The sequence below is a fragment of the Pipistrellus hanaki genome, assembly GCF_964339955.1.
Source record: "Pipistrellus hanaki genome assembly, chromosome: 7".
Classification (NCBI taxonomy): domain Eukaryota; kingdom Metazoa; phylum Chordata; class Mammalia; order Chiroptera; family Vespertilionidae; genus Pipistrellus; species Pipistrellus hanaki.
Genome location: NC_140509.1, coordinates 54977198 through 54995841, shown reverse-complemented (window position 1 = coordinate 54995841; position 18644 = coordinate 54977198). Strand labels below are relative to the sequence as shown.

General features: G+C 40.6%; 1 protein-coding gene across 1 annotated transcript in view; it reads right to left on the bottom strand.

Moving 5' to 3' along the window:
• The window catches only part of LOC311626028 (uncharacterized protein), a gene marked incomplete at its 5' end in the record, with an annotated part of 127856 nt that overhangs the window by 62431 nt on the left and 46781 nt on the right, over positions 1 to 18644 (bottom strand). Inside the window, 9 exons of the mRNA XM_084890855.1 lie at positions 1959 to 2135; positions 2734 to 2783; positions 4199 to 4307; positions 5617 to 5771; positions 7681 to 7818; positions 9235 to 9328; positions 12235 to 12390; positions 13199 to 13401; positions 17194 to 17422. Coding sequence (XP_084746981.1) covers positions 1959 to 2135; positions 2734 to 2783; positions 4199 to 4307; positions 5617 to 5771; positions 7681 to 7818; positions 9235 to 9328; positions 12235 to 12390; positions 13199 to 13401; positions 17194 to 17422 — 1311 coding nt within the window. The remainder of the gene's footprint in view (positions 1 to 1958; positions 2136 to 2733; positions 2784 to 4198; positions 4308 to 5616; positions 5772 to 7680; positions 7819 to 9234; positions 9329 to 12234; positions 12391 to 13198; positions 13402 to 17193; positions 17423 to 18644) is intronic.

Sequence of the window (18644 nt, the reverse complement as noted above, 5' to 3'; positions counted from 1 at the left end):
CAAATATCACACATTAACTGATTAGATGATTTAGGGCTCTAGGCTCTCCCTCTCAAGAGACTGCTTCCTTTAAGCTTTAGGAGACACACAGTCATCCACAAGAAATAATACAGGAATAGAGAAAGACAAGTTAGAAGGATATTTTTCCTCCCTCTCTTCTATCTAACCTTCTTATTTGGCTGCTACAAATAAAACAGATCAGAAACAAAAGCAGACTTGCTGAATACCTTTTATCCTAAACACAAGTGTAGTGAACTCATGGTTAAACTTCTGGGAACTATTTTTAAAATTTGATCCCAAATTTTTAGATTTTGCTTATTAATGGTTGAATTGTCTAGTGGATGGATGAGAGAGTGGAACTAATAAGCCTTAGAAGATTATCCTGTGATGTTTTATATGACAGAAAGATGCACTTTAGCCTCATTGGGACACAGGTCAAACCCTTTACAAAATAGTTGTTCTACTGAGTTATCTTTGCCCTACTTCTCTCTCAAATGCATTCTGTCATTAGGTAAATCCGGAAGTCCCCCCAAGTGAATACACTGGCTGAGCTCTTGAGACAAAACACTGGTATCACAAATTGGGCACCTTGTCAGTATCAACGTAGGAGTGGCTACTATTTTGATAGCCAGTTATCAAGGGCTTAAGGACTCAACTTCTTTCATCCTCTAGCATTTCCCAGCCTGTTCTGTTATCTCCATTTTCTTGATGAACTCCAACTTACCTGTCACGACCTCCTTTTGAATTTCTTCCTGAGGCCCTGGGAAGGACTTAAACACTCCTTCGATGCCATCACTGAACTTTTTACATAACTCCAACATGTTATCTTTGTAATCTTTGAAACCGCTTTTTTGTTTGTAGAACTTTCTTCCACTAGACTGAATTTATCACCAGAGTCCATGGTTTAGTCACCTTTGTAACTCCAGTACATAGCAAAGTGCCTGGTACTAAGTCAGCACTGAATAGAAGTGTTTGATGAATGAATGAATAAGTGGTCTGATACAAATGGTCTTTAAATCCCCCTCATCTATCTGTTCCATGATTGTAATTATTATTACTGATACTCAGCACTGTGCAATAAGGAAAGAGGAAAGAGGGCGGTAAGCTCATCTTACAGGTTGTTTTTTTCCCCTCCCCCTTGGAGACTAAATAACTGTAAAACACCTCCTTCTTTTTTTTTTTTTTTTAAAGAAAATGTAGTCACTGATTGCACAGGTGTGCTAACTCCTCATCCAGGTGGGTGAGTTCTAGTAGGCTAAGGAAAGGACATTTGGAAAATGGATAAAGCATGATAAGAAAGTATTATCACTTAATATTACTACACACACATATTTTTTCTCTGTCAGAGAAATACAGAAAAGCACTGATTTATCCAAGGCATTGGTATACCATGTTCTTCCAAATATTTCTTCTACCCCATTGAGTAAAATATTTAAAGCCAGGACAGCTCAAGATCAAGTCTACTTATTTGTTTGCTTATTTTAGAGGCTGACTTATGTAAAAGGGTGTGATTGATGAACATCTTAGGGCTCTCCAGGGGAAAATAAAACTGTATACACTGAAAAAGCAGTCAAACAGCCCATAAACAAAGAACTCCTCTGGGTTCAAATACAAAGATACTCTTATACTTTTATTTATTTATTTATTTATTTATTTATTTATTTATTTATTTATTTAATTGTTTAAAGTATATTTATTTATTTTTAAATGTAACTTAATTTAATTTTTTCCATCGCCATTTATCCCCTCTATGCCCTCTTCCAACTCTACCTCCCCTTCCTACTCCCATAGGTACACATTCTTAAAGTGTTAATTCTTTCTTTTGCCTTTCTGGACTGGAAAATCAAGGTCAAATGCAATAATTGGAGCAGGATTGCCATGCCAAACTTAGCATGCTTCTTCCCTGTGAGGGGTAGGGTAGAGAGGGAGAGCAACAAGCTCTAACGGAAGTTACACACCTGAGGTCATCCTTGCAGCCCTTCTTGGAATCCCTCAATCCCTTCTTTTCCTGTGGTTGCCCCGCCATGAAAAAGGTGTCCCTGATGGTAGGGAAGTCTTCCAGCAGGGCCCTCAGGCTATTGCAGTAGGCCATGATCTGGCCCCGAAGAGCGTAGTGAGACATGTGCTGGTTAAATCTGAAAAGTCAGAAGAGATGATGTCCAGAGGTGAGTCCTCTCTACAGAATTTCCAGGATCTACTTTCCTAGGCTATCTTTCAAAGAGAATAGAGCACCTCTGTCATGAAGAAATCTCTGTCTGGGTCAGGTTGCTACTGCATGAAGGCAAAGGCATGGGCCCCTTCAAAGCATCTCTATCCTTCACTTCTTTTTTTTTTTTTTTTTTTTTAAATATTTTATTGATTTTTCATAGAGAGGAAGAGAGAGGGATAGAGAGTTAGAAACATCGATGAGAGAGAATCATCAACCAGCTGCCTCTTGCACACTCCCCACTGGGGATGTGCCCGCAACCAAGGTACATGCCCTTGACCGGAATCGAACCCGGGACCTTTTAGTCCGCAGGCCGACGCTCTATCCACTGAGCCAAACCGGTGCCGGCTCTATCCTTCACTTCTAATGCTCCTTCTTCCAAGTGTCAGAGGTCAGCTTGATTTGGCTCAAATAAAACAGACTACCTCATACCTTGGAGAATTTCTACATAGTTCTGGTATTTATTGAATTCAGAGTTAGAGAAATCAGCAAATGTAGTTCACATATGCTACATATCCTATACTTACTTCTGACAATATTCAACTATGACTTCTCTCTTGATTTTCTCAATTTCATCCTGTAATAAAAGAAGATGACAGTTCTTCTATTAGACAGTTGGTTAACACTCTCCATGCAAGTATCTATGAAGAAACTGATTGCAAACTTAAAGCAGAAAAAGGCCACACTGTCGAGATACTCCTCCTGGTGCTCAAATTATTGGGAAATACTCCTCCAGGGCAGTCTCCCCCTCCCATACATTTTGCTGAGTGAGTAAAGAATGCAAGGCCCTGGACACTCTTTACTGGGGCCATTGCTAAGGGTTATGTTTGCAGAAAAAAGTCTTAAGGGATGAGGTAATGCCTTCCTCCAGGAAAAACAGCAGACTTGCTATAAAAGAGGTGGGTTCCTCCAAACTCAGTATTACTCAACGGTGACAATACTGCATGCATCCGGACTCCTCCATGTTGCTCCTGTGGAACTTGGGAAGCCAAGGGAACTGACACAAACACAAAGCCCATGTTGCCTGCTCTGCTATGAGTAGCAAAGCTATTTTGTATCTTAACTAGGAGTCTTGTGTCTTCTGCCAGCCTCCACAGAACAGCCATAGGTTAACGTACCAGCTTGTAAGTGGGCTAAAATCCCAGACCTTGACACAACTGACAATTTATTGCCTGAGCTCTTTCTAATCTGATTGGCATTGAATAATCCTATGAGCAGTTAGTGAGTTGTTACATTTTCTACTTGGTCAGTATTTTTTTCAATATTATAGTAAAAAACTAATTTAATATCTTAGTGACTTATTAAAAGGAGTCCTTTCTCTCTATTATTGTTCAGAGTAATCTTGAAATCTGGCCTCCCTCACATCCCAATTGGATTAGGTAAATGTAGGTATTTTGTTTTCAGTCACAGGTAGGGAAAAAGTCTAGAGATTGTAAATCTGCCATTACTTCTCCAAACATCACTGCATTAACCTAATGATTTCCTAGTAAAAAAATTAATAAATAGTGAAATTTATTTGCAAAATTAAGCAATACTTTTAAATGTTTAAAGACTTGAGCTTTATAGATATGTTTTCAACAGGTTGGGCTAGTATAAAACTCTTAAATAGGAACAAGGTGACCGTGCCTGAAAAAACAAGGTGGATTAGATGGCAAGAGTCCTTTGTTCACCTTGTCTACACACCCTAAGCACCGGCGGGTCTCTCAGGAATGAGCAAAGGTTCCAGAGCGGGTGTTGAAACTAGTTCCATTTAGAAAGTGACAGAATGAAATGTGACCTTGGGAAAATGCACATATTTAAAAAAACTAGACTGCAGTTGGCTTGAATGGCTTCCTTTGTGTTTCTTATTGAGCTCCCTTTTTCAGTTCTTTATGTTTTCAATGGTCCTATCCAAATAGGCTGAATGCAACAGGCTCCAAGTTAAGAATTTTTATTTGCTCAAATGTAAAAGATGACACTAGAGCTTTAGCGAGCCCTCCTTGCTATACTCACAAGGTTCGTTGAGTTCGCCATGGTTTGTTTCCTGAGGAGGAAGGCATTCAGCATCATGTCCCGCAGTCCCACCTTTTCTAATTGAATAGACACGAAAGCCTCCGGAGCTCTGACAAGGGAACAGAGACATCTGAGCCCAAGGTGAGTGGAAGTATAGCAAGGAGACATCTCGAGAACTCTCTGAAGGACAGGGACACCTGAGGTTGCACACTGGGCCTTGCAGCAGGGGAGCTGGTGGCTCTGTCTTCACAGTCCCCAGCTGCTTCCTGTGTTGATGTGTCCTCCTCCTCCTTGGGTCTCATGTGCCTGAGGCATGCATTGGCAGTCCCGAACTTCACAGCCTGGCCCAGTGTTTGTACTATCCTGGTCCCTTTGTGTCCTCCAGGCCTAATATGTAGGGGCACGGTGGACTGAAATGGCCTCCCAAGGGTCTGCTGGACTGGGCACATTGATAAAAAATCTTCCATCCACACATTGGGAGTGTGGAGGTAGGGCACCCAAACTCTGGCCCTATATCAGATCAATAGCATCTTGAGAAGTAGAGTAGCTTTGCCTGTTGTTGTTTTTCCCCCCATTTAAAATTTTCCAGAATTAAACTAAAATATCATTGGTATGCCCCAATGAAATACTCAGAGTATTTATAATTATTGCAGAATACAAATATCTCTCTTTCTGTGTCATAGTGAGAAGAAGTCAAGACATAATGGGGTATCCCTGCGTTTAGACACATCTTTTTTAGAGACTGTGTCTCTTTGACAACACACCATTCTATTATTCTAAGCAATGACAAAGCTCTTGTTAGAATATTAAGGGTAGATCTGTACTTCTCACTAAGATAGACATGGAAAATTTGGAGAGGCCAACGTTCTTTGTTCTTGTGTTCTACTCTCTTTGAAGTTAGAAAAACACAGAAAAGGGGATGAGGAGAGGGAGGGAAAAGCAAGAGAAGGGTAGAGAGGAAAGAAGAGAAAAGAGGTTGCAATTAGGGACTGTTAACTCTCTTTCCTAGACTGGAGTACATCAGAAGGAATTGAGCCTTCTCACTGCTCACACAAGGTTCAAAATCAAACACATGCTGGTCACTCTGGGAGTTTAGTCATTCTTCAGTCTCATAACATTCTGTTCTTTCTTTTTTTAAAAAATATATTTTATTGATTTTTTTTTTTTTTTACAGAGAGGGATAGAGAGTTAGAAACATCGATGAAAGAGAAACATCAATCAGCTGCCTCTTGTACACCCCCTACTGGGGATGTGCCCGAAACCAGGGTACATACCCTTGACCGGAATCAACTTGGGACCTTTCAGTCCGCAGGCCAACGCTCTATCCATTGAGTCAACCAGTTTCAGCAACACTCTGTTCTTAACTGACTTAAAATAGGATACATTTATGTTAATTCTGCTTCCCTCTGGTACAGTACCTTTTGATAGCCTTGGATCTTTCTGAAGGAAGAATAAAGGTGTCTGGAAGTTTTGGAGTTGGGGCCAATAGCAATCTCTCTATGCCATTTACAATTCTGGAATTTCTTCTGGTTGGACCCATTCCACCATCATTTCTCAGATCTGAATTTATTTCCTAAAATATTTCAAACCAAAGTGAATCCAAATTGTTGGATTTATATGTCCTGTGGTACTGGCTATAAAATTATCTCATAGCCACAAATACGTGTAAATGACTGGATACATGGGGAGGAAGTAGGAATGGAGAGAAGGGGGAAGGGAGGAAACTAAAGAGAGTAAGGGACAGAAGGGAAGAGAGCTGCTATTTTGCACAATAAAGGGGTGAGGCACTAAGTGGAACTATTTCCAGAATAGAATGCAATTATCTAAAGTGCTCTGACAAAAATTCTCCATTCCACAGGTGGCTAGTGGAGTACTCGATCAGAGGGGTCTCTTAAGAAATACTGCTGATGGGCTTCATGGCTGTGAGAGCTGAGGACTTGTTTCGGGTGCAGATTCCAGTTTTTTAGGGGTGAGGGGGGAGGGGAATGGGAGTGACTGCTAATTGGTAAAGAATTTTTTGAGTGATGAAAACTTTCTGGAATTAAATTGTGCCGATGGTCGCATGATCTTATGAATTATACATGGTAAAGAAATAAATGTAATGTAATGTAAATTATCTATATATATAAAAGGGTAAGTGACCTACTGTCCATCAGTCTGACTGACTGGCTGGCCAGTACACAGAATGTGCACTGGCAATTTAAAAATAAACGTTGAATTGCACATGCACAATACGGATAAAGCTCTTGTTGGCACCAATCATACGCATGTGCTTGATCTGTCATTGTCGATTGTGAATTTGATTGAAACTTCTATTATAAAGGGTGAATAATGATATTAAAATATTTCTTCTAATTAATTTTCTTTCAATGTGCACAAATTTGTGCACCAGGCCACTAATATCTCAATAACAACCACAAAAGCCAGAAAAAGAAAGAATATATATTGAGTGTTGACTTTTGTAGAAAACAGAGGCATACATTTGTTAGGTTTAATCAAATAATTGAATAGATACTCCTCCACAGGAACTGCCCTTTAGGCCACTTTACAATGGACATTCTCTTTTGCTTAGACCACATTCCACTTGCTAAGACCACATTCCACTTACTAAGACCATTATCTCTCTCCTCTGGACCTGCAGAGAATTCTCTGCCCAGAAAAAGCCCACCTAACGTCCTTTAAAATCTCTGATTCCCTGTCGTTGGGTGCTGGCACCATTTTGGGGTTCAGCCCATCTAGTATCCATATGTCCTAATAAATTTATAATTCCTTACTACTTTGGCCTTGTGTGTTCTTCATTTCACTACCCTAAATTTCTCTTTTACTTTTGCAAAAAGAAATACAGGAAGGCTAAAACATAAAGCAACGGAATCCTTTATCTACAAAGGGCAGAGCTGGATGAAAAGGTTATTTTTTTTTTTTCCAAGGTAGTCAATATTATAGAGTTACATATAAAAAAAAAAAAAATTAGCATAAAAAATATTAAAAAAAAAAAAGCCGAAACCGGTAGAGCATCGGTCTGCGGACTGAAAGGTCCCAGGTTTGATTCCGGTCAAGGGCATGTACTTTGGTTGCGGACACATCCCCGATAGGGGGTGTGCAAGAGGCAGCTGGTCGATGTTTCTCTCTCATCGACGTTTCTAGCTCTCTATCTCTCTCCCTTTCTCTCTGTGAAAAATCAATAAAAAATATATTTAAAAAAATTATTAGCATAAAAAGGCAAAAGACCAAGTAAAGATTCGATCATGTGTTGAGTTACTTTAGAAAAGAAGAAATAAAAGGAAGGCAGGAAGAAAAGAAGATAAAAATACAGGAAAGAAGGGAAAATGGGAGAAAGGGAAGAGAAAGGGGGAGAAGAGAAAGAAGGGAGGAAGGAGAGGTAGAGGTAAAGGTAAGGAGGGAAGTATGCAAGAAGGGACAGCCTGAGGTTAGCTGGTGAGTCATGGTAGCACGCCTCAGGCTCCCCTATCTTACAGGCTGACCTTGACTTCAGCAGGACAGCCCCCTCGGGGAGTGTGATAGTAGAATGCATGCTGGACAGCCACCATCAAAGCATTCTTCTGAGCAGTTTGACATGCAAGAATCACTTGCATGTTTTCAACTCCCGAATGGAACAAGAGCTACAAAAAGAAAATATGAAAGGTATTAAGAATTTCTCTCACAAAGAAAAAGGTAAATAAGCCAGTCAGAGAAAGACAAGTACCATATGGTCTCACTCATAAATGGAATCTAATGAACAAAATAAACTGATGAACAAAATAGATCCAGAGACATAGAAGCAGACTGTGGAACAGACTGTGGAATCTCAGAGGGAAGGTGGGGTTGGGGAAGGTGTGTGGAGAGATTAACCAAAGAATTTATATGCATATATGCATAATCCATAAAATATAGACAATAGTGTGTTGAGGATCTGAGGGGGGTTTTATATAGAGGAGGGTCAATGAGAAAAGAAAAAAGGGGGCCATATGTAATATTTTTGACAACAAAAATAAATTCTTTAAAAAAAGGAAAAGGTAACGTTGAGGGTTGAGATCACCACTTATTCAACATCCTATATAATAAAAGGCAAATTGACTGAATAGCTGAACAACCGATCACTATGATGTGCACTGACCACCAGTGGGCAGACGTTCAATGCAGGAGCTGCCCCCTGGTGGTCAGTGCACTCCCACTGGGGGAGCGCCGTGCAGCCAGAAGAGAAGCTGGGCTCAGGACTGGTGAGCACAGCAGGGGTAGTGGGAGCCATTCCTGCCTCTGTGGCAGTGCTAAAGATGTCCGACTATCAGCTTAAGCTGTCAGTGGGACATTCCCCAAAGGCTCCCGGACTGCAAGAGGGTACAGGCCAGGCTGAGGGACACCTCCCCTCAAGTGCACGAATTTTGTGCACTGGGCCTCTAGTGTATATATAAAAGTCAAGCTGCAGGACGAGCTGAGATCCTTGTTCCTTAGTCACAAGATTGAATCTTTGTCTCCTTAAGCAGCATTTCGTCCAGGAAGGCAGCCCCGAAGCTTGATTTCCCCAAATGTCAGAAAAGGATGAGCAGGCTCTAATGAGTGAGTGAACATGCGCAGGGGAAGGTTCTTGTAAAACTGCCAAGATTAGATTTATGTTTAAAAAATGCACACACGAATTGAAGCCTGCACATACATACATACATACATATAAGTAAAGAAAGCTATCCAAGTGATGGGAAAAAACAGCACCAGGTTTAAAAGGGTCAGATAAAAGCTCCGATCACTAGTGTATATTTTCAAAAGCTTGATACAAAAGTGGCTCACTGCAAGTGCTTCTTTTTAACATCTAATAGAAGTTACTGCAAAGGGTGCTGCAGTCTCTATAGTTCCAACCAGGCCAATGTGCACATCAAATGGGCAAGGCCTTCATCATTGCTTATGAAGTTGGGAGCTTTTCTTATATAAGAGACCCAACCTTATAGGGATTAAACATTATGATTTTTAAAGAAATACAGGAGAAAAGTGCTTAATTTTCCTTTAGTTTCCTTTTTTTTTTTTTTTTAATAATTAAAATAATTTACCTTAAGGATGGCTTCCTTCGTATAAAAACTAAATTTGCCCACTTGGTTATCATCCACCTCAGAGATGGCCAAGACAAGAGTAGGAGGAGAATATCTGCAAGAAGAAACATGTCACTGTGTCAGTCATTGTGCCGGGTCATTGGCCAGGAGATGCCCATTCTGATGGGACAGAATGGCCTGTGATCAGCTCTGGGCCATCAGTAGGAACAGCAAGTGCAGATGTTATGCAAAAATTGATATTTCCACTCAAAGACTGAAAGGCTCGGGGACTTTTCAGTCCTTATTGGACTTGATCTCCCTGTAGTTTTGTTGTGGTGACCATCCAACTCTGGAGCATTTGAAATTATTTTCTCTTGATCACCATACCACTGTTTTTCCTCCTGTTTTTCTCTCGTGCCTTCTTGACCTCCCCACTCTGGCATGTGGATTGTTTTGAGCCAAAGGCAATTGAAACCCTGCTGGCTCCCAGAAACTTTTACCTCTCCCTTAAAGAATTTAAATTAAAGACCTTGTCCATAATAGGAGTTATCTACCAGAGATAACTTTTTATGACTTATATATCTAGGCCAGGGCAAACGTCTAATTACGGAACTTCTGAGCATCTGATCTTGTTGTCCTGCGAATGACCTTCCTCCCCTCTGAAGCCCCAAGCTGCCTTGTCTCATTCCTTAGCTCAGAAAGATATTGCTTCATTTTTCCTTCCACCAAAATGAACCTCTCATGTATATGGGGTTCCCATATGAACATATATAATTAAGTTGGATCATTTTCTCTTGCTAACCTGTCTCATGTGGATTTGACTATTAGACCAGCAGAAAGGACCTAACAGGGTAGATGGAGTCTCATCTACTCTGGCCCCTCACGGACTCAGACCCCCTTGTCCATTCCCTAAAAGTTGTCCAGTTCTAACTCTCTCCCATTGCCCTAACCATCATCTAATATTCTTTGTAACCACAGTTCTGCCTTGGGACATGATCCTTTGTCCATAACTATGAGACTCTATTATGTAATTTAATATCTATGACTTTTGGTTTCTTTACCTATGACTGTATGTAAATGGGGTATCACTTATCTCATATATGGCTATGATAAATATTAAGTGGAATAATATGCATGAATGTACTTTTTAAAATGTCAGTCACTATACTTATGTTTGGTATATGTTGTTGTCACAGCAGAACTCCAAAGTGGCAACTTTAAGAAATGAACATGTTTAAAACAAATGCAAACTCCAGACACAAATTCCTTGGATGAGTAAACCATTCTCTAGGAATTCAGAAGGCTCCCCAGATCTTGCAGAATCTCTGGGTCATCACTGGGAGGACCAATCACGGCTTGGCCAGGACACAGAGCACTTGGGCAACCTGTGCCATTTGGTTGATTGTGACTGAACAAAAAAGCCCTATGTCACGGCAGGGTAAAAGGTCAGCTCCAGCAGGAGGCCCTCGAAGAGACAGAGAATAGCTTAGCTCTAGGTTGGAGACTAAGCCTTGCCTGAGGCTCAATTATACCTCCTGCCTTCAGCTTCTATGAGATCTCTCTGTACCCTAACAATAAATTCTCTTTTTTGGTTTAGCTAGTGTGACAGAATAGAGCAGAGGACATTTTCCATTCAGGGGGCATTTGGCAATATCTGGAGACACTTTTTAAAATATATATATATTTTATTGATTTTTTACAGAGAGGAAGGGAGAGGGATAGAAAGTCAGAAACATTGACGAGAGAGAAACATCGATCAGCTGCCTCTTGCACACGCCCTACCAGGGATGTGCCCACAACCAGAGTACATGCCCTTGACTGGAATCGAACCCGGGTCCCTTGAGTCTGCAGGCCGATGCTCTATCCACTGAGCCAAACCAGTTTCAGCCTGAAGACACTTTTGATTGTCACAAATGGGAAGGAGAGGTATTACTAGCATCTGGTAGGCAGTGGTCAGGGATGCTGCTAAACAACCTCTGATACACAGCCCCCTACAAGAAAGAGTCACCCTGCTCCAAATTTCAATAGTACCAAGATTGAGAAATTCTGAGACACTGTATTCTATCATCCTAACCCCTACATTCTACCCATGCTCTCTCTGAGGGAGAGGAGTTTCTTAACGTATTAATATACTAACATATCCAAGTTATATTTTGAGCAGGGATCCACATCAGCAAAACCAAGGTGACTTTTCCTTCTTGGAGTCATCCTTGCCTTCCTTGGGGTGGATGGGGCCAGGACCAGAAATCTCCAAGGATAGAACAAGAGCCCTCAGGGGGAGGACAGACTAGGGAGGAGGGAAAAAAGACAAACATTTCTTCTCAGCATACATCAAAGGTGGACTCTCTGAGGGGGAAAAAGATTCCTTTCTCTAACTAGATGGATTCATGATCTGTTAGTGGTAGGAGTGTTTTCTTTCTGCCAATGGGCATGAAATAGAGATTCCACTGGTTTCAGTCAGCTTCTTTTATTGACCAACAGAACCTAAGTTATTGCCATACATGTTAGATTTGTACAATGTGTTAGAATTTTGAGGAAACGGTGCTCAAAAACACTTGACTGACTTCTTCCTGGTCTCAGGGTAAGTGAGAGAAGGGACCTGGACTTCTAATCCATGGCTCTTGCCCCCATGAGACCAACCCTCACACCCCTTTCTACCCAGAAGCAACATTGTCAACTCAGGTAGCTGCCTGAGCCCGTGATTCCATCTCATTGTCAACTCAGGTAGCTGCCTGAGCCCGTGATTCCATCTCATAGAGCATCGGCCTGCTGACTGATCTGATTCTTCCAAGTTATGTGATGTTTTTAAATCAAATTATTCCCCCTTACTGAGACCTTATTTTCCCCTCTTATTAAGAAAAGGGGAGAAAGAAAATAAATGGCATTAGAACAGACAGAATATAATACTGTACAATTTGAAATACAAATGTGTTCACTTGTCCAGTGGTGGTAGGAATTATTTTTCACTAGTCATTTATTCTACCATTACCTTATTTTTTCTTTGACCCTCTTAAGGCTCACCTGTCTACGCAATCACTGTTCTCCAGCAGAGAGGTGATAAAGACGGGAGGTGGATGATCCACTTTGTCCTTGTGTGTTGCAAATTCAAAGTGAACAGGCCTCAGATGCAAATGGAACTCTTCAAAGCCCATCTCCGACGCCATTTTCTTATAGAGACTAAAATGGGGGGGGGAAAGAGCCAACAACATTTACTATTTATTTTCTCCTGAAAGGAAACTAAGTGGTAAGAAAACCAAAAGATCAGAATAAGCACAAAAGCAAAAGGCAAACTAAAAGTAACAGAAGAAGGGCAGGAAGTGAATGAGTCACAAAGGTCTTCTGTCTGCCCTCTGCTATGACAGTTGAAAATAGAAGTAAAGTAGGAGGAGATGTGCTTGGTACTTTCTTAACTCTCATTTCCTGCAAGCTAGTTTCTGTCCTCAGAGTCCCCACCAGGTCACCTATATTGCCCTCAATACAAGGTTCATTGTCTTCCCTTGGAACTCTCCGCATTGTTCAAGGCTGGAATGGTGTCACTGCCTCTCCTTTGTCTAGCCCTCTACTGTCTCTGCTCTGCTATTCAACTTCATTACACTCAAGAGAAATATCCAGTCAATATTTAGAGTGCTGGTGTAGGGCAGGCCTGACCCCAGGTGATGAGGTACCATGGAGAACCATATACATAGCGTTTTTGTATTCAGGGAACTTCCACTAGCAAGAAAACCAATAAGCCAATACGAAGCATCTTATTACAAGACAATGTGCTGAATGGAGAGGAAGGCCAGATGCTAGAATCTAGCTTAGCTAAGTGGTCAGGGAGGCACGTAGGAAGGGCTGGGTGAGAGAAGGAGCAAGCCAGGTGACCATTTCAGCAATTTAGAAAGTTTCCACAGGTTGTTCTGGGGGCACAGAGAGGGCAAGGCTTGTAGGCAGGAAGCCCCACTGTCTGTCATCCCCCTCCTAGATCCTCAGTCCCCCTACTGACCCGGCTAAGTGTGCGCTCTCCAGGCTCATTTCTATCAGCTGGTGGCGGAGGGTCACAAGTTCCAGAAGTTTGGAAAACGTCTCCAGGAGCAGCCCACGAGCATCTCGGCCTTGGTTCTGTCCTTTGGCTGCCGCAGACTTAAGTGCAAGCAGGCCTATCTCCTCCACAAGAAAGGGATCGCCCATCACCTTCGCTGAAAGCAGCTGAGAGAAAACAAAGTATTTTTAAATGCATTAAAAAAAAAAGAGAGAGAAATATCACTTACTAAGAAAAATGCTGCTAGTAGCACAGATTCTGGATTCAGATTCTCTGGGCTCAAATCCTGTCTCTGCCACTTAAAATCTGTGAGGTTTGGGGCAATTTACTCTATTGTGCAGTCTCTTAGTTTCCTCATCTGTAAAGTGGGGACAATAACAGTACAAAATAGGCACTGACAGATAGTAAGTAATTATCTAGAAGGATTGTTAAGAAGTTTAAGTGAGTAAGTAGCTGTAAAAATGCCTAGAACATCGTATTTGTTGTTATCATTATTATAAATGTTTTAGGCAAAAATAAAGAATAGAAATGACAAAGATGACCCAAATAGAAATAGAAGTCCTGATTTCTGTCAAGTATTTTATGGCCAATAATAATAATAATTTCTTATAAGCCCCTCTGATTGCCTTTCAAAAATTCCAAGTATTTTAACCAACAGTAACTCATTTATTTTCACAAGATCCCCCTGAAGTGGGCATCACAGATGCCATGATTTCCATTTGATCTCTGAGGGATCTGAAGCAACACTGAAACTTTCTGAGTGTCACACAGCGACACCAACAGTAAATTCACGCTCCTTAATCCCAAGCTCAGCCTTTTTACAGGACACTAAACCACCTTTATTTTTTAAATATACTTAAAATATATATATATATTTATTTATTGATTTCAGAGAGGAAAGGAGAGGGAGAGAGATAGAAACATCAATGATGAGAGAGGATCATTGATTGCCTGCCCTCTGCATGCCCCCCACTGGTGATCAAACTCACACTCAGGGTATGTGCTCTGACCGGGAATAGAACCATGACCTTCTGCTTCATAGGTGGAAGCTCAACCACTGAGCCACATCCATCTGATAACCTGCCTTTACAGCGCTCCTCCATTCAGAACCAACCCTGGGCAGCTTGTGAAACAATCCCATTGTTTTTAATGTCCTCCTGTCATGGTCAGTCACCTACTCTGATACCTTTGCTACTCCCTAATGTCACTCCCATAAGGACCAAGTTTCAGGACCTTGACCGGTCTTTCTAAGTTTGGCTCCCTGAGTGTGTTCAAACTCCCTTATCCGTCCATTTATCCACCAAAAGCCTTGTCCACTCAAGCATGCAATTTCTAGACTCTTGAAGTATTCCAAAAGTGATCAGTTATTAAACTAATTCCTACATGTCCTCTGAGGATATGTGCCCTCTTTTCTGGCCTAATACAAAAGTTTAATTTGAACATTTATCATTTCTAGATCCAAATTTGAACACATTTTAAAAGTAATAATTATTAAAACTTGGAGCCTAGATAAGTACCTCAGATATTTACTATGATTTATAAGAGAATTTAAAATACATTTAAAAAATCTGGTACCATGCCCTGGCAGGCGAGGGTCAGTGGTTAGAGTGTCAGCCTGTGAACCAAAGGGTCATCGGTTCAATTCCCAGTCAATGGCCCATGCCTGGCTTCCGGTTCAATCAATCCCCAGCCCCAGTTTGGGGGGTTCGGGATTACAGGAGCCAATCAATTAATATGAATGTTTCTTTCCTTCGCCCTCCCTCCTTCACTACTACTACTTCTTCTTCTTCTTCTTCTTCTTCTTCTTCTTCTTCTTCTTCTTCTTCTTCTTCTCTCTCTCTCTCTCTCTCTCTCTCTCTCTCTCTCTCATATATATATATATATATATATATATTTTTTTTTTTTTTTTTTTTTGGGTGATGGTTAACAACAACAAAAAACTCTGGTACCACAATACAAAATGAAAAGAATACTCAATAAATTATAGGAGGATACATGAGTGATAATTCGAGGGAGAAATTTAATTTTGAGCCATACCTCACACCACACAAACAACAGGTAGAATACTAAATGGGTTAAATATTTTTTAAATAAAATGAAAATCTTAAGAAATTAGAATAAAATAAGAATTATGAAAAATTTAGGGGAAGATTTGCTTTCTGGATTTAGGAAGATAGAAGAAACCACGAAGGAGAAGATCAACTATATGAAAATAAGTTTCTGTTAAAAATAAAAAGGCAAATGGAGAAATATTTGCAAAAAACATGATGGATGAAAGGATTAAAATTTTTACTAAGAAGAATTCATGTGAGTGGATAGGAATAACATTAGAATTCAAAGAGATAAATAAACAAAGGGAAAGAACAGAAAATTCACACACGGATGAGCAGTTAGGAGCCAGCAATCCCAGATTGTGAGAGGGATGACAGCTGCTCCCCTGAGGGATCCCAGATTGGAGAGGGTGCAGACTGAGCTGAGGGACACACACCCCCAGCACGAATTTCATGCACCAGGCCTCTAGTATATGTATATATTGGAACATTCTATGATTACACCTAATATTATACAATGTAGCAGAACTGGTGCTCTTAAACATTATTGATGGTATTGTAACTTGGCACACCACTTTTTTTGTCAATTTTTATTGAATTTATTGGGGTGACATTGCTTAAAAAATTATACAGGTTTCAAGAGTACAATTCTATAATACATCATCTATATTGTATTTTGTGTTCACCACTGCAATTGGCACAACTCTTGACAAGCAAACTGCTAATATGTTAGCCAAAGACTTAAATTTTGTTTCAGCAATTTCATTTCCAAAAATTTATCAAAGAGAATTAGCTCAAAATATGGAAAAATCTATAAGCACAGAGATATATGTACTTTATAACATTTTTAATACTATTGAAAAGTTAGACACTTATTTTTATGCCCATAAATAGGCAAATAGTTAGGTGAGTTATTATTCATCACTTAGAGAATTATGGAGTTATAAAAATGCGTATAAAGACTGGTTAGTAATATAGAAAGATACATAATATGTTAACTGCAAAAAATAGGAGATAGCATTGTATGAAGTGTATGATTATAATTTAACATGCACATGGGAAATAATTTATTTTTATCAACTTAACATTAATTTAAAATAAAATAAAATTTTAGTTTGGGTAGGAGGGAATAGAAGGCTGGGCCAGACATGTAAAACAGATATTTTTGGCATCTGGGGCCTTTGAAAATTCTTTCATATACAGCAAGTGCCCACATAAAGTAAGGCCAAGCTGAAAACCCATGCTCAACTGTGATAGCCTTAACCAAAAATAAAAGAATTAAAATCCAACTGCAAACACCAAGTAAATCATCGGTCCACAGCTTCAACTATAGATCATTAGAGCTGGAAGGGCCTTTAGAGATTGATCATCAAGCTCACCTACCACCACTCCCCTTCAAATACAGAAACATAATGTTCCAAAATAGGAAAGTGAGGCTCAGAGAGGCTAAGACACCTAGTCAAAGTCACACAGCACCTTAATGACAAGGCTGAACTTGAGTCCAAGTCCCTGAATCCACATTCAGTCCTTGCTCTCCTCTACCAGGCCTCAGCTCAGGACAAAAGAAGTGAATTTTAGAAAGAGTCTTTGTGGAGAGAAAACATATAATTTTTAATTAAAAATGTATAGTGTTAAAACATAAATAATAAATCAGAAAACACTTCCCACATACCTATGTACATCTCCCTTTTAATTTCATTGTAGCAGCGTCCTGATAAACTAGAAACTTTGACCCCCTTCTCCCCCCCCAAATCACATAAAAATGTTGGCAAGGCCTAGGATTATGAGCTGTCACTGGCCAAATAGGGGAGGAATGGAGCCAAACAGAAAAACAAAGCTAAGTAGTAACATCTGGGAGGAAACATTCTCTTGGCCAAGGACCCCCCTTCCCCCGTTCCGAGAACCTACATCCTTCTGGAGCTGTGCGCTGTACCAGGACTCGGGCGGGGCCGTGGCGAGCCACACATCCAGGGCCCGCCGTAGCAGCCGCCGCTCCAGCAGGGCCAGGCCGCTGGGGGATGCGGGCCGGCAGAGGCGGCGGGCCTCCTGGAAGAGGTGCTCCAGGGCTCTGGGGAGGAGCGCTGCCAGGCCCAGGGAAGGGTGGAATTCCAGCAGATACGTGTTTTTCAGTGCCGGGCTTTAAAAGAGGAGCAACCAATGACAGTTTTACATAATGAAGAACTTAATCCGTTTCCAAAAACTTTTGAATTTTATAATGTCAAACACCAGTAAAACAGCTCCTTTAAGCCAGGAGATTTAAAAAACAACAAACAGGAATTTGAAGGGGCCTCATAGGCCGTTCAGCGAACCCTTTAGATTATATAACACGTGCTTTACTTTCAAATGAAGTAAACTTGGAAGATATGAGTTTATTCTAAACATGAAAGAAGAGTAAGATTCTTAAAATACATACAGCAAACCTGTCAACATTTCAGTAATCAACATTTAGTCAAATATTTGAAAGCAGCCCAGCCAGCCCGGCTGGCATGGCCCAGTGGTTGAGGTCAATCTATAAACCAGGAGATCACGGTTCAGTTCCCAGGCGGGGCACATGTCCTGGTTACAGGCTCCATCCCCAGGGGGGGCTGTGCAGAAGTCACCTACGTCTCGCTCATCAGTTTTTCTGTTTCTCTCTCCCTCACCCATCCTCTCTCTGAAATCAATAAAAACACTTAAAAATATATTTGAAAACACAGTAACTTAAAAGTGACTAAATATTAAACAAATGATTTTCATGGTTAGTTTTTATTTTTTCTTGAGTCTTTATCTCCTCTCCCCTACCCCCCCCCCCCAAAAAAAAAAATGTGAATGGACAGAAACAATTTTTAAATTCTGTGTACTACTGGAATCATTCCTGTCTGCATGAGGATGCTATGTTGTATAAATGAGTGAGGCTGGAATTGATAAAAGGCTTGTCTGTGGGTATTTCTTTTAAAAGGAGGATGCAACACAAATCAAGGGCCTTTGTATTTGTACATGGAACAAAAGAATGGAAATACTTTTTAAATCTATGCAAATGGATTCCTCTTAGTCCTGGATCTTAAAAAATACAACCTTCAGGATGAAAAGGAATCTTAACAAGCAAATAACACTGATTTCTGAGACTCTTCTGACAAGACTTAGTTTCCATCTAGGCCTAGAATGTTCTGCCAAAAACCACCTTCTAAACAGAAGAGTCTTGCCACAGAAAGTTTCACATACACAGCTGGTGTCTGAAGCTTATCACCATGAAGAAATCAGTCCTGAGAAATGTCTGTGGAGGAAATGTGGTCTTGTGCCTGGGACCCCAACGACTCTTTCTCAAGAGACAAGGTTGAATCTCAGCTATGAAGTCTCCTGGCACCCTACTGGTCCCCCAG